Source organism: Dermacentor variabilis, chromosome 3 (genome assembly GCF_050947875.1).
Source record: "Dermacentor variabilis isolate Ectoservices chromosome 3, ASM5094787v1, whole genome shotgun sequence".
Classification (NCBI taxonomy): Eukaryota; Metazoa; Arthropoda; class Arachnida; order Ixodida; family Ixodidae; genus Dermacentor; species Dermacentor variabilis.
Genome location: NC_134570.1, coordinates 19,732,186 through 19,748,124, shown reverse-complemented (window position 1 = coordinate 19,748,124; position 15,939 = coordinate 19,732,186). Strand labels below are relative to the sequence as shown.

The window sequence follows — 15,939 nt, the reverse complement described above, 5'->3', positions numbered from 1 at the left end:
TGACATCTATGTGATAATTAATGTGAGACCTGATTACTATATCGTCTTCAGGTAGCCATGGAGATCGCGAGGTAAAGACAGCTAGCACACGCTCAAACTGTCAGGCACACATCCCCGGAGCAGACAGAAAGCTCGTTTCGCTCGCAGGACACCAGAGCGGGCGATCGAGGGATCCAGCTGTTGGAGCGGGCGAATCTCTCTCTCTTTACTACGGTGGTCATTTAATTACGCGCACGCGGCGGGAAGAGGAACCAGTTAAGAATAAAAGTCGGCGGTCGAGTGTCCTTCCTGAAGTTGCAGCCGCCGCCCCGAGCGCGCGCGTCGCGATTAATGACGGCCCCCGCGGCGGGGGCGTCACGAGTTGACCCCGCCGGCGGCCTCTGCCGCTCGCTTCCCCCCCCCCCCTCCCCACTGGTGCCCCCCTCTTCCGCGCCTTTCTTTCCATACCCCACAACAGACGTCGGCTAGTGCGTGATACAACCGCAGGGATACACCCTTCCTTCTCCGCTGCTTTTCCGTCGCGCCGCTGCCTGCGGATGCTTCTAGTCGCCCGGTGGAGAGTGGCTTCCTTTGCAGACGCGGCCGGTGCTGGACCAGTTGGCAGCAGTTCCGTTCTCGAACATCCATAGCATGAACGAGCACGACAGAGCGTATACGACGAAAGAGAGATAGCCATAGACTAGAATTGAACGTGCTCTGCTAACTCGCAAATAGTATACGGCAGGTTAGAAGTGCGCATGCTGACGAAATACATACTTAGCAAGTAAGCCAACTGACGTCGCATGATATAGTACAAAACGCAACGATATTCGTGCTACGGATTACCGTGACTTGTGCGTTGGTAACCCTGGGCAACATTCTGTCGTATATAGCATTTTCATTCACCGATCATTTATTTCCGTTTCTGATGTGTATGGCCATTTTATCTATATTAAAATGTCTTAATGAGCAGTAATGTTTCGGTCACGTCATTCAGCTTACGTAGCGATTTTTTTTTTTTTGTTTCCTTCTAACTTAATCGAGGACTCAGCTTTTCTCACGCTACTATAGGACATCTTCTCACAGTTCGCGGCGCGGCGCATGCAAAACAAACTAGCGTCGTGTAGCAGTAAATGTCAATAAATACGACGTGAAAGCCGGTTTTTAGACGAACCAAAATATCAATGAATAAAACAACCAGACAGACATAGCTGTATTAGCGCGCACAGGAAGAATCAATTCAGCTCACTCTGGAAGTTAACGCGACTTTCAATTCACGCTGCCTGCTTCCCTGACACGTTAACTGAAGATTGATTAGCCTTCGTGCTAGCTTTGTAAGACAGCAAAGGTTGTTGATTAAAATTTCGCAGCACCGGGAACAGCAAGGGACTACGTCCTGCACGACTTACCTATTTCTTCAGCCAAGCTCGATGCTGTCCGTGCCATGTGAAGAAAACTTGTGCACGTTCGTGAAAATAAGGCGAGCTACTGCTATGCCACTTCTGAGTTGTCTACAAAGAGCCTATATCGCCATTTGGCACCAGGGTGATGCACAGCACAACATGCGAACTCTCCTGTACCGAAGATAATTCACTTAGAAGAGAGTCAGAGTACAGTGCTGATGCCGTAAGCACGGTGAAAGTAAGAAAGGAAAGAAAGGCGTCTAGAATAAACGGAGACTGACCTTGTCTATAGGTTTAAGCACTCAACAACAACGTCGTCTACATCCACGCTAGTCAAACGATACCTCTCGTTAGCTTCTAATCGTGTACACGGGACGATTGCTGCGCAAAACGCCGACAACGCCGCCCGTCGCCGTAGGCGGGCACTATATCAGCGCCTATATATGCGACTGCTGTCATGTTTGCGTTCTTGATCACGATTTAACGCTTCTGTACAGACTTCAGTGATGTCTTGAAATAACTGTTGCATAGTAGGGTGCTTTAAAACGTACGAAGACTCGCCGGGCACACACACAGTTTCCGGTGCTGCTTCACGAGCAAGAGCGACGGCGGCGGTGGATCGCGTCTGTTCGACGAAGAATTAAGATAAGCAATGGCGCTTTGTTTACTGCAGTTTTAGAGCGATTACTATGTATTTATTTTTTGCTTGATGTCGCTGCGTCTTTAGTGAACTCTTTCACGTTTAAACTTGGATTAGATTGTGCAAACTGTCTCTGTGTCGTCGTCCCTTAGCATGCTATGGCCGAAGCTCCTCGCAATATTACGTCATGTTTACTGGCCACCGGGACAGGTACACATTTGGGTATGACATATATAGTACTTGCAGTTAGTTCCCAAAGTAGTCTCTTGTCACCGTTATCCACGTGCGTGAAGGAAGACCGCTTTTTAAGATTATTGTGCAGCAATATATGCGGGATTTGTCTGTTTTCAATATTGTCTACCATGTTGCCGTTTCGCCTTTATAATATAGCCGCAATGTAGACTAGCAGATACCGAACGCCATAAAGGCTACCCATATACTCAAAGACCTCGAGCACAGCTCCTGACACTTACTTATATTCAAGAGTTGTGAGACTGCCAAGGACATCCTTCACGAATGTTACATAAATTATGGGGCTTTACGAGCCAAAACTACGATCTGATTTGAGGCACACCGTAGCAGGAGGGGGGGGGGGGGACTCCGGAAATTTGGACCACCTAGGGTTCTTTAACGTGCACCTAAATCTAAGTACACGGGTGCTTTCGCATTTCGCCTCCATTGAAATGCGGCCGCCGTGGCCGGGTTTCAATCCCGCGACCTCGGGCTTAGCAGCCCAACACCATACCCACTAAGCAACCAGGCGGGTCGTTTAAACTTAGTCGCCTCGTCTACAGTCCAGAAGACACAATAAACATTAGGTTGTTGTTACTGATGAGACGGGATGCCCCCCTTTGAAAAAAAAAAAGAAATATGCGAAAAGCTGAACCAGAGAATGCGGAGCGAAGCTGAATGCGGAGCTGGTCGTCCAACTGGTTCAGCACGACGGAAAGCGATTGTCTCTGCACGCTGTACTGAGGGCACCGGCACAGAACATGACGAATGGCGAACGCGGCGAAGCGAATCAAAATTCTGCTTCGTACGGTCACGAGAATTTAACTTTGTCTCAAATGCAACACACTTCGTTCATATCGGTCCAGGGGATGCCTCGTAAAAGCATTTATGCGTTTGACACGTCTTTGAATGGGCGGCATCGGAGTTGGCCCCGAGCTAAGGTTCCCACGTGCGCGCGAGCCACTCACCGGGGTTCATCTCCTTGGCGGCGAGTATGCCGTCGATGGAGTGCTTGTGCTGCAGCAGCATCGCCTTGGGGTCCTCGTCGTCGTCCCGCGGCCCGCGCAGCAGCCTGCTGATGGACGAGACCGAAGGGGCGCTGGCGCGCTCGCACACGCCGTCCTTGATGAGCCGGTCGCGGATCTCCCACGAGAAGATGCCCGGGTTCTCGCGCTTGTAATCCTCGATGCGTTTCTCCACCTCGGGGGTCGCCACCCGGGGCTTGCTGCCGCCGATCACGCCCGGCCGGATGCTGCCGGTCTCCTGCGAACGGGTGAGGCGCGAACGCTGCCACTTTAACGCTATTCACCTCTGATGCGTGGTGTGAACGTTTTGAGAAAAGCGTATACGTGACCAACACATGTAAGACATTAGCGATCTTTAGTGCAGTTTGCATGTGTGCATCAGCTGCAGTTTCTATAGCGCAAAAAGCTTCGACGGGGACACAAGGCAGCCCACAAAAGCGCGATCTACCTATTGTAATAAAAACAATGGTTAACACACACCAACAAGGCCGAACCTACATTCGTACATGTACTGCTGTTCGCCACAATAGCATAATAATGCTTAAGCCGCTAGCGACACTTTACGCTAGTTAGCAGCTAATTATTGCAATGATTCGTCATTGCAATAATTACTCTGTGTTCTGATTCTGATCTGCATCACAAGATAAAGAAAATGAAAAATTAATGGTTGAGTTCCCGAGTAACACGTTGTACAAAATAAAAAGCTTAAACCACTACCTAAGGTATAATGTACGCCCTCATTCCAATGTGCCAAATGCACTATACTTGTCACCAGGTATACCAGGTACAGTACGATGTTGCTTGTGAAGATGTCTAGTTGGCGTCGTCAGCGCTGCTGCAGTCTACGTCTCCGTGTTCCGTTAATGGATATACGCATAAGGAAAGAGTGAAACTATATATTAATTGGCAATATTTAGTCTGTTTGCATACTGGGATCGTGAACGGAATACCAGAAAACCGGACAAGCGGACAGCAGCAGCGCTGGCAGCGGTGCCTTGTGATGCTTTGTTCAGACACAATGCGCTATAGAAACGTTTTTGCGTTGCAAGAGCGTCGTCGCCGAAAAAGCAAAAATTATTTCTGCTTTATGACTGTTGTTGATGAGGCTTTTACACTAGCAGCTGATTATTTAACGCCTTTAAAAGGAGACTGATTTGGTATGACATTGTGCGTAATGTAGTACAAGCGAAACACACATGACAACAGAAATTTGCGTCTGTGTGTTAGGCGCTACACTGTGCATAATTAACATACTCGCTGAAAACATTATTCCACGCGGTCTAGTTGAACTCGGGGAAAAAAGAAAAAAACGTGGCGCCACCAGCACTGCTGCTTCTGCCGTACACGTAGAAACTATCTGGACAGGCTCATACTTTTTAATTGAGAGAAAATAAAAATATTTAATAGCGCCGATTTATGAGCGCGATCGTAGGAGCAGTGGTAAGGGAACCAGAGTGCGTATAGTGCATTGAATACTGGACTTGCGCATAGAATGTGTTGGTACCGTGGATATATGAAGAGTGGATGTGAGAAGCCTCAGCAAAATTGTGTGATGGAGGAGAAATATTGGTTATAAGAAAGCAACCGCCATCTATTTCTAGATTTTCGTTTCAATCAGCCAACTCACCGTGCCGCTTTCGTTCATTGTGGCGGAGATGCAATTGTCGACACGCCGTACAGTCAACAACAATCGTAAAAGGAGAGGTACAACGCGAATTCGAGCTTTGGGCTCCCTTCATTTGGTCCTGACGGGCGTGCTTACCAAGGCGGGGTTCTGACACCCCTCAACCGCCGCTCTCACCTGGCTTTAACACCATTGACTCGGCGTCACCCGACCGCAAGGCAGACATCCTAATCGCCCGTGCCGCATAAAAGCCGCAAAGCCGCCGCAAACGCGACTCGCGCCGAGCCATTGACGCCATTGTGTCACGAGCCGCATTCAGACAACACCGCCTATAGACAGATTCGGAACCCCTGCGTCGGCCCGCGGCGCCCGTTCCCGGCGAATGCGGCCGCCGTGCAGTTATGTGCAGTACTGCGCGAGCATCGCTGCCCTGTGCCGATGGGCTCGGAACGAAATACGTGGGGAAGACGGCTCCGCAGTTCTCGTGCCGTAGGGCGCAGAGAGAGTTCATCAAGGCGCTAGTTGGTGCGCTGAGGGCGTGTATAGTACAACGCGCGTGTGTGGCTAGGCAAACATGGAGACTGCGAGAACTCGAGACGCAGGCCACCATTGTGGCGCGTCGGTGCGTGACCCGCGGAGTCATCGAGCTTCCCCTCCTTCGTCGCCTTCCGCTTGCGCGCGCTCCCCGCGCAACCGCGTGTGTGTTCTACGGAGGCGTGCGAGCTGCGCAGCAGCACGAAGCAAAACGGCGGACTGGAACTGATCAGCTTCCATGCGCTGGCGCTAACATGGCCATTTGCTTGGCCGCTGGACGCAGCGAAGACACGGGGGCAAGCGTGAAGACGAGGGGGCCAGCGCTCCATCTACCATATAATATTGAGCAAGCGAACCGCCTCCCAGACTCCCGCGCCACGTTCTGGCAATCCCTCTGCGGCGATAGTGGTGATCACATGATGGCTGCGGTTCCCCGTGTCCTGGGTCGGCATGCGAGCTTTTCCCACATCTTGTTGCTGCTTCATCAGTTAGTCGGCAGACAAGTGTTGTGTAATTGAAGCAAGTTGAGACGACTTTGTTCTTGTCTCCGCTCTTCCTGTCTGGCCGCTTCAAGGAAAGCAATGAAGATATTTGTCCACGTATATAGTTTAAACACATGTATAAGAACATGATTAGTTCTTGTTCCCTCGCAAAAGGAATTCGCAAACGGTGGACACGTGGGCACTGACGCGGAAAGAGATAAAGAAGGGAGCAACGAAATAGAATTTGAATGAGTAGAATACATTATGTTGTAACGCTGCGCATATACGCAGTTAAAAGATCATTTATTTTACTAATTGAATCTCAACGCAGTTACAAGACAAATTATTTTAGTAATTGAGTCTCCATGTAGTTGCCCTTATTTTGGTTGTATATGACGCATGCGTGATAGTTTCGCAACGTACTTGTCATTTGATGCACTTCTAGCTGCTATAGAGATAGCTGAGCTACTGCTGCGCATGTGGTAAACAAGAATGCTTATGACGAATGATGACGACGAAAAACGTGGCGCACGGTAGAGAATCGTCGAAGACGGCGTTCGGCGTCATATAAGTCACGCGCAATATGAAAGTGATCACTTTCATTTTTACCGAGACAGTATAAAACGTCCGGACGCAGCAGCCTGTTTCTGTGAGGAGGTTTACACCGGGCACCAGCGTAGTTTCTCGATCAGTTTCTACACACATTGCGCTGTCGCTTCCCGAAGACGAAGTCGGCGCCGCGGCTTAGTCGATACGAACACGATCATCAATTCATATCGCGTGACCGCGCACGTTCGCAGCGCACTCGCTTGCGCGGTATCGCTCATTACGTGGCCGAGCTACAGTTACTCGAACGTCGCTCACGTGACGCGCGGTGCAGATTAATTTATTAATTATGGGGTTTTACGTGCCAAAACCACGATTTGATTATGAGGCACGCCGTAGTGGGGGACTACCGGAAATTTGGACCAGCTGGGGTTCTTTAACGTGCATCTAAATCTAAGTACACGGGTGTTCTCGCATTTCGGTCCCCATCGAAATGCGGCCGCCGTGGCCGGGATTCGATCCCGCTGACGCGCGGTGCAGATACAGCTGCCAATTCTCTTCTCAGAAAATGTGGCTCAAGCAGCGGCAGCTTGGCGAACGAGCCACTGTATCCAACTGCGGTGGTCGGAGCACAATGCCGGCGCGCAGATCCCGGGGGATCAGCCGGCGCGGTTCCTCTGACTGTTGTGAGCCGAAATCGGATTATCCTGTTGGGGGCCTGACTTTTTCCGGCCGGCCGCGGAGATTATCGCGGCGTGACATTCGCGCAGGCAGTCTGGACGGCACGCCCGTGGCAAGAGGGGAAGAGGCGCGTACCTGGTAGCGGTTGAGGATCTTGGAGACGCATCCGTGCGACACCCTGAGCTGGCGGGAGATGACGCAGGGCCGGACGCCGGCGGCCGCCATCTCGACGATCCTCAGTCGAATGTGGTTGGGCAGCGGCCGGCCGTTGATGAACACGCCGCCCAGCTGGTTAACGCGACCCTGGCCTGCGAATCGGGGATGAAACAGAAAGGAATTACGTGTTTTGGAAGTACGTCGGTTTGAAGACTACAAATAAAAAAAAAATGTTTAGCGCTCGGTTATCTCGGCGTCTAACACCTCACGAGAAGGGTATGTGCAATGCCGGCAAAAAGTTTGTGAACCAGTTGTGCTGAGAAGCAACTCACCTTGCGCAGAGGCCTAAACACAGTCAATACATTATTGTGCTCACGCACGAGTGCTGTCGGGGTTATATATCGCAACTCCCGGCTGCGCATGCCTTAACCACGAAGAAATTTTGCCTCTGTTTTGTTGCACCGTTTGCTCAAATATTTTTGTTCCCGACACAAGGTGAATTTTCATGTCACACGAAAGTCCATCTGATTTGAAAGTTTCAGCCCAGCTGAAACGAAAGTTGTAAAAAAAGAAAAAGAAAGAGAAGTAATCTAACTAATAGCAAACATTTCTGTTCATCTATAGAGATTCTTATGATCCAGATCCTCTGCGACCGATTGACCGATAGATAAACGCACTACCGCGTATAGCTTCAAAAGGATGATTATATGAACTCCTGTTCCAGACCATTGACAACTACATTGGTCCTTTGTATATTAATACTCGACCATTACCTTAGACTTTAACATCAGGCTTTAGCCATTATGTCAGACTTTACATTAGGGATATTACATTGGACTTTATACCATTGCATTATACTTTGAACCCTTTGTGTGAGTTTAACTTACTGCAAATATCCTTACGGGTTTCCCGGAACACCATGGCTTACCATTTCCCCATGCTTCGACACCGGTGTGACTCGGCGAGCACCGGACGGGGCATTCTCTTCGTGTGCACTTGTGTGAGAATAAGTTGGTGTTCAATAAATATGTAACAAGCTGTCGTCATCGCCTGCCAGTGACATTCTTACAGAATGCTGCGATGAAAACTAGAAGCAGCTGGCGCATTAGCAAATATAGGGACCGGCAGCTGTAATTGCGCCACCTTCTCTGCGTTGTCGATATGTAACAAGATGACAGAAGTATTATCTCCAATGTAAAATATTTCATTCGTGGCCTTTCTCTAAAGACAACGTGCGTGCCCTATTTAAAAATTACATATATTACCCCATAACCGTATCATCATATGTGTTTGTATGGTGATGTGCAGGTTTATATATAGGATTCGATAACACGGTATGCGATTATGAATATGGGATATATCGTCTTTTTTAAGTAAAGTCAAATAAACTAAACCAAACAATTTTTCTAATCGTCTTGACCTATGCGCCCAGCCGTATTGAATAGGTCTGTGTCAATTGTTTTATTTCGCCCGCAGATATACTTTTGAGTGGTACTCTATCACAGTTCGCATTGTACCGGCCATGTGTTCTTTTTTAGAGTAGAACATACATGCATATTGAAATGCTGAGTTCTTGTACATCATAACTTCACGCGTCAAGATAATTTCTCCGCAACTCAATGCAGAGCAAAAAGAAAAAATACGAACAAACAAGGAAACAAGTGCACATGCACGGTGCACTATTCTGTTGTGTTATACAGCTACGCACCGACGAATAAAATGAACAGCGTACCACGAGACAGCTCTGTACTTCCATAATTGTACCAGCAACTGCGTATTGCAATACGTTGCCATCGTCATAACTGCCCGTAAAAAAAAATAACAATAATAATCCGGCCACTTCGTGTAGGCCATGCCGACAGCACGATAAACAGAGCTTCGAGGTCGAGTGTAAGGAAAACTCTTTCCAATCCATCATTTTCTACAAAACAGCCCAGGAAGGTCGAAGGGAAAACGGACAAGCTGCACCGAATCGTACGGGCTTCGACGTCTGACAAAATTACGTTTCGGGTACGCACGTCCCCATCGCGAATCGCTTACAATGACAAGCATTGTTTGGCGAAGGCGGCGTTTCGTTCCAGTTGCGTTGTGCAGAACTTGTAGAGTTAGCGGTGTCCGTGTCGGCGAGGACGATGTTTATGCGAGCGAAAAACACGCCTGGGCTGGATGCGACTCGCAGCATTACAGAAAAACGAGCGTTCTCCTTTTAGTATTCGCTACCGTCGTGTATAAGATTCATTCCTCCGATGCCCGAAACATCTTATACGCACGGCACCGATTGGAAGGAACTGAAAAACATAAAACTTCTAGCTGTATCGTCAACAGATAGTTCCATTTCATTATTTAGGAGAATAACACGACATGCTGCCTGACGCAAATTTTACGTATACCAGATGCTTTCTTTTTTTAAAGGTAGCAGAATTTTTAAGAATCGCCTGAGGAATACAGAAAAAAATCCATTCATTGAGCTGGTTTACACTCGAAGACGGCGACGCCACTTCGGTGCGAGAAAGCCATATGTATAATTGAAAATTTAACATTACTTTCGTGCGCATATTGCAATGTACGATATGTATACCGAAGGTGGTGCACTCCAACGTAGCGTCCGAAAGCGCTGTCACGAGGGCAGACTGCAGCGAGCAGGTGACGCGCGCGTCAAACGTCGTGAAACGCGAGAAGTGTGCACGTGAGTGCGCGTGAGCCGAGGAGAGACCTTCCGAGTGAGTATAAAAGAGAGAGGAACCGTGGTCTATATAATGGTTAGAGCATCGGGCTCGAAGTCAGAGGTTCGATGCTGCGGCAGTCACACATTTATTTTTTTATTGAAGGTGTCAGTGCTAATCTACTCGATACACGAAGCTACCTTTATCTACCTGTGTATAACTACTGCAAAGTGCATGGAATGAGGCAGAAAATACTTTGCATGAAAAGACGCCTTGCATACATGTTGTATTTAGTACGTTGTTTGTGTCTGACTCTTGCTTGAATGGTGGCGCAAACAACGTTCCGTTTTCTTTTCGCGCGATTAATCTCGCTCCCTCCATTTCTGTGGACCAATATCTTGCCTTCTATATTTTGGTTTCCTTTTCTTTTTATGTTCGAAGCGGTCTCCACGGCGGCTCAGAAGAGACGCGAGCGCTGATGCGATAATCGCAAAGCGGCACTAGTCGCATTTTCACGGAGAATTAACGCGGCGACCGTGAAAGCCGATGGCGATCTCCTTTCTTCTTCGAAAGGAAGGAACCGCTTAAATATTCGCGTATACTTGTCGACGCCCCAGCTGCGTTTTTACGCCAGGTTTTACGCTTTACAGCGCAGAGATTCCCTAAAGTGCCATGAGGTCTCCTTTCAGCTATACGTGCTCTGGGACCTCCTTCTGTGTACTTTGTATACCACTTATGAAAGAAATAAGCTGCGTTTTCTTACGGCCTCTTCTGGCTGGTCGTTTCAGAGCTCCTCGGCGGTGCTGCAACCTTGTGTATACGAAAGCATGCCAACTTGCGAGCACTAAGCGCACTCCAAGCAGTGAATAAGGCCCCATGATACATTTATAGCCTCGTTGCTTCGCTACTGTCTTACACGGCCTTTATATACAGTTCTGACGTATAGCACCAGCCACGCACATAAAGCCATTTGGCATTAATATCCCTTTCATAGATTCACTTTCAGTGACCAGTGAAGCCAGCGACCGTTGAAGGAACTTGAAGGAACGTTGAAGGAAGCGACGGTTGAACGAACGTTGAAGGACCGTTGAAGCCCAAGTTTTTTATTGTATAAAATTTAGTAAGTAACACCTTATACCATGTTCCTATGTATGACATACAGCCCTTCCTGTTACAATCCCTGATGGGATTCACAGTATCAATAAATGAAATGAAATGAAGTACTCGAGCTCGAGCCGCTGGTTATCTCGATGTATAGGCGAAAATTCCCCAGGTATCTGTGAAGTCGCAGAGTCGCTGTTGGCACTGCTGTTTAGGTGCGAAATTCAAGGAACGGAACGTTGGCCCTCAATTTCTTAACAAGGCATCCTCTTGGGCAGGGGGAAGGACAGCTTAGAGAAAGTGTGATTAATTTTTTTTCTCTCTGCAATATGCATTTAAAATTAACGTGGTATGTCCTTACACTCAACGCAAAGAGTGCCTGAAGCAGCACAGGTGCTTGAAAACATTGTTGGCAGCAACGTGCAAAAATAGATCCAGGTTGCTTTAAACTTGGCGCACACCTCGCCGTAAGTTATGAATTAGCTTATGAATGTCAGACAAGGGAGGCGTTGTATGAATGTATAAAACGACGATGTTTGAGTCAAACACGTTCTGTATCGATCTGTATCGCCTACAGAATACAATCTCGTCTTTCTGTTACGATTGGAGTATTCTCGGCCGGCTTCCATTTGCCATGTCTTACGTATTTTAGCACGAAAGCTATAGCGTCCGCTTATGTATATATAGCGTTACTCATACACTGTGCGGTATACGCGTAGCTGCGGCGTCGGCGACAATGCGGGGTGCAATACCAGTATAGCATGCTTTGTTGACCAGCAACGAAATTTGGCAAGACAGATTAATTGATTGATCGGGATTAGATACGCCGACCTGGGACTTATTGTTAACCCGCATTCCTCTCCATTTCTCTACCTTTTCTTACTTTTAATTCCACCGACACCGCATTGCGACTTCTGAGGCCGGAGAACAAACTTATACCGACAGTCTCTTGTAATCGCCATTCGGTGCGGTCTCTCTTCGTTTCGGCGCGTCGTCTATACGTCTCAAAGTCACCTACGCGCCCCGCGTTTTTAATATGGCATACAGACGACATCTACTGACTGCGCTCCCTGTGGCGCCTCATGCAGGTGCATCTGCGTAGAGTCCTCATGTAATTATTACAATCTGACCAGCATCGAGACACACTTCGTGGTCGTTTTGGTGACTTGATAGACGTTCCTTGTCGGTTATGAAAGTTCTTGGACGCTGTTCCTGCCCATATGAAGAGAAGCTGTGAAACTTCTGGGCGAGCTTTGCAATATGTGCGACAAAATTATTTGTGAATAGAGCTGTACAAATTGTGTGACGTATTGTTTATCCCGCTGTAACGCCACGGTAACATTTTCACGTCTGTGCCATTTTATGAGTTTTACTGCGAAATCAACTAATTTCGGCGTGATTAAAGGCTTATAATGATTATCACATGATATGTATACAGGGTGTCTCAGCTAACATTTTCAAAATTTTTTAAATATTTTCTGTGGCAGATTTTCTTCGGCTGGAATTTGAAAATTGCGTGTTGAGCCATAAGGTAATTAAATAAAACATTAAAAGGCGGTGGTCCCGGGTTCGAGTCCCGGACCAGGACGAATTTTTCTTCGACTATGAAGCTTTTCTTTCGAGGAACCGGTATGGGGTTTCCTTTGTAGCAGTTGCTATGAACGGGTGAATGTCTGCTTTTCCCTTGATTAAATAAAACATAGTCATTTTTTAATTGGTCGGTTATGCATTTCAATTTCTTTGTGCATGTCCTCATCTTCGAGTCGACTAGCTCATGAAGTGGAATTGCGCTATCCGCCACAGGCAATTTTAATTTAATTTTTTTAAGTGCTCGCTGAACCACGCGGGTGTTTTTTAGTAGCGAAGCTTTCCATTTTGTTGCACGGTTAAGAAATAGCAACTAGGCACGGCACAGCGGAAATGATATTCGTGGAATGAGCGGTTCAAGTACTCTTATTATACAGGTCCCAGAGCTGCCGGACAGTTCGTGCAGGCACATTGAAGCGTGCGTAACGTGGACCCAAGGTGATCCAGCGCGTCTGGTAAGCGCGTTAGGAGCCGTTTATTGTGCAAGTATTTCAAGAACCCGTCTAACAGGGACATGACTTACGGGCTGAAATGGCTCCAAAGGCATGTGGACGGCAGTTGCGAGGACGAGAGCAGCATTAAGATTGTGGAAGTCACCCAGTGTGCGGTGGAAACTAAAACTCGCATGAATCATTATTACGAGATATTGCATAAACCACAGGCTGCCTCTCGCACTCGTTCTTTTTTTGTCTCCATTACCTTCTTGCTGTCTCTGTACCTCGATCGTTCTCCTCCACAAAATGGGCTCTGCTGCACGCCTATATGGCGTGAAGATGCGCAGTTGGACTCCTGGGGTGAGACTAACGGTTCCTTTCCCGTCCGCGTTATACTTTTCATTTTCATCTTCTCTCTTTGACCGTGGGCATACTCAGCCAGCCTGCTGCTACCCTCAATACACAAGAATAAGGTGCTATGTCGGGCTTTCCTGGTGAGCTTGCGGAGGGACCAAACCAGCCTGTGCGGCCCCGACATGTGCGCCGAGTACGTCAAAAGGTGGGCTTTATTCCTCGAGTGAAAGGTGTATATAAAGGATATTTAATACGTTTGTCTATAACGCTCATTTCACCATTAATTAAGGTTATATTGCGAAGCATCGTGTAGAATGCCGGCGCCGTGATACGAACGCTATTACGGTCTCCTTTCGCTTCTCAACTGAACACCGAACTGCTGCGCCGCAAGTGCAATTCACCAGCTTGTTCCGAGCTTAAAGAAGCGACTTTTGCCTGCGCGCCACAATACAGCGGTCTCGCGCGTCCCGCATTAAAGGGCAACCTGGCAATCCCATTTGCCCCGATTGCGCCACAAACGCGTAGCGCGTACGAAGAAAGAACGCTTCTGGAACACCAAACAGCGACAGCGATTTGGCTGCGCGTGTCAACACGACGCCTCGTCTACGAGGCGCGAAGCCGCGGCGGCGCCGGTGGGACAACTTTGGGCCGGAGTCGCGTACACCACCCGACACCCGCGCCGCACCGCGGCCGCTGAGTCATGCGGCGGCGAGGCGATAAATGGCCGTCGCCTTCCCCGTCGTCCCCTGGGGCAGCAGCGGCTGCGGAGGAATTAAGCGCCGCGCTGCCCCTGGGCCAGTCGTCATTAGAGAGCGGCGCCGGATCAAGGTGCGAGCGGCGAACATCAAAGGCGGCCGCCCGCGCTGGGGGAGTGAGGGGGTCCGAAGACGCTCCCCCTCCTCGCGCGACGGGGGCAGCGGCGGCGGCGCGTGAATGACGAAACAAGAATGCGGACGACCCGGCGGTGCGCGCGGGCAGACCCGGCACGTTACGTCACGCCGCGGGGGCTTTTAATGTCGCCGCTGCTGCTGTTGTTGCTGCCCGGCCGACAACAGCCGTCGACGTGGCAGGAGAGAGTCCACGCGGCGGCGATCGGCCCAAGTTCACCGGGCAAGTGTCACACGCTGTGGGAGCGAACGTCCTCCTTTCCGATAAAGGCGCCGCCAAATTAACCCCGCCGGTCGAAAGCGACCGCAGTTTAGCGCTATACTGGTTGCGTAGAGGCCCGCGCAACCAGGAACAGAGCAGTCCGTCCCCGGATTCTATTAGCGGGGCGGTTGCGGAACGCTCAGTGAGTGTCCTCTCGAAATTCGCCAAGCTACGCGTGTTGGACCTGCGCGCAACAACGCACCGTCCCTGTACCACCTGCCGTGGCTTCTAGTAAAAATTCACACGTAATGAAATTAGGGGGGTGGAGGGGGGGGGGCTGTATGGAGATTCTTTCGCCTTGCGGGATAAAGTGATTTGCTTGCCTAGCTGCACACACGAGGTTCGGCGAACGTTGCACGAACGTGGCACTCCGCCCGTAATTGCCCCTCATTTATATTCTGTTTACATTTGCCCGGTAATGGACCGTGTAGTCATTTCATTGGCGTTTCAATCACTGTGGCGCCAGAGAAAACGGCCCACCATCGAGAAGGCTGCAAAGGCTGTTCGTAGAGACCGTTACACACATGACACGTGGGAAGTACTCGCAAAGATCGGGATGGCGCTAGATCAATCTTCTTTTCACTCGCGTGCTCGAGTCTGTCTTTTTCTGGGAAGTGAAACGCGCGAAAAGGGGGAGTGGTTTGCGCGTACCGCTACACACGAGCCACAAGTCTTTTGTTCACTTACGTGTTCTATAGAATAAAGCTGGTCAATACGAAAAGAGACGTTGCCAGCTGTTGTAACAATACCGACGAGAAAGATAATTGAGCAGACTCGGCGCCGCTCATCGTACTCTGTCTCGGTTTTCTTTACGCAGGTCACCCTTAGCAATGGCACGTCGTCCGTCGTGGTCAGGTCGTGGTGACATCTAACAAGACTTGCGAAAGCACCGCGAACACCGCCGTACATTATATCGTGCACTGCAGTGCACATTACTATGTTACGTCTGAAGAGCTAAAGGAATGAATGGGTTTGCGCGCGTGCTTGTACAGTGTCTCTTGCATAGCGCTCTGTCTCTTCATCACATTTTGGTGCTCGCTACAGTGCTCTAAGGTTGATCGCTTTCAAATTAAGATCGCATTATGATATAACCACAGATAAAGAAAAACTAGTAGAATTATATTAGTCAGAATTTTGCCCCGGCTGGTGAGATGCCGTTGTGTGTGGCTCAGGTTTCGTTCTCAACGTTTATGGTTCTTTAAAGCACACCGAAATCTTAGTTCGCGGGAGTTTTCGCATTCCGCCGGCATCTGAACGGGGTCACCGCAGGCGAGGAGCGAGTCCCGCGACCTTGCGCTCAGCCGCGGAATGACACAGAGGCTGGAAGACGACGACGGACCTGCAGTCACG

General features: G+C 49.1%; 1 protein-coding gene across 1 annotated transcript in view; it reads right to left on the bottom strand.

Moving 5' to 3' along the window:
* Positions 1-15,939, bottom strand: part of LOC142575235 (protein gooseberry-like) — an 87,670-nt gene that overhangs the window by 19,291 nt on the left and 52,440 nt on the right. Inside the window, exons 2-3 of the mRNA XM_075684401.1 lie at positions 7,281-7,453; positions 3,222-3,516 (exon numbers count right to left, since the gene is read on the bottom strand). Coding sequence (XP_075540516.1) covers positions 3,222-3,516; positions 7,281-7,453 — 468 coding nt within the window. The remainder of the gene's footprint in view (positions 1-3,221; positions 3,517-7,280; positions 7,454-15,939) is intronic.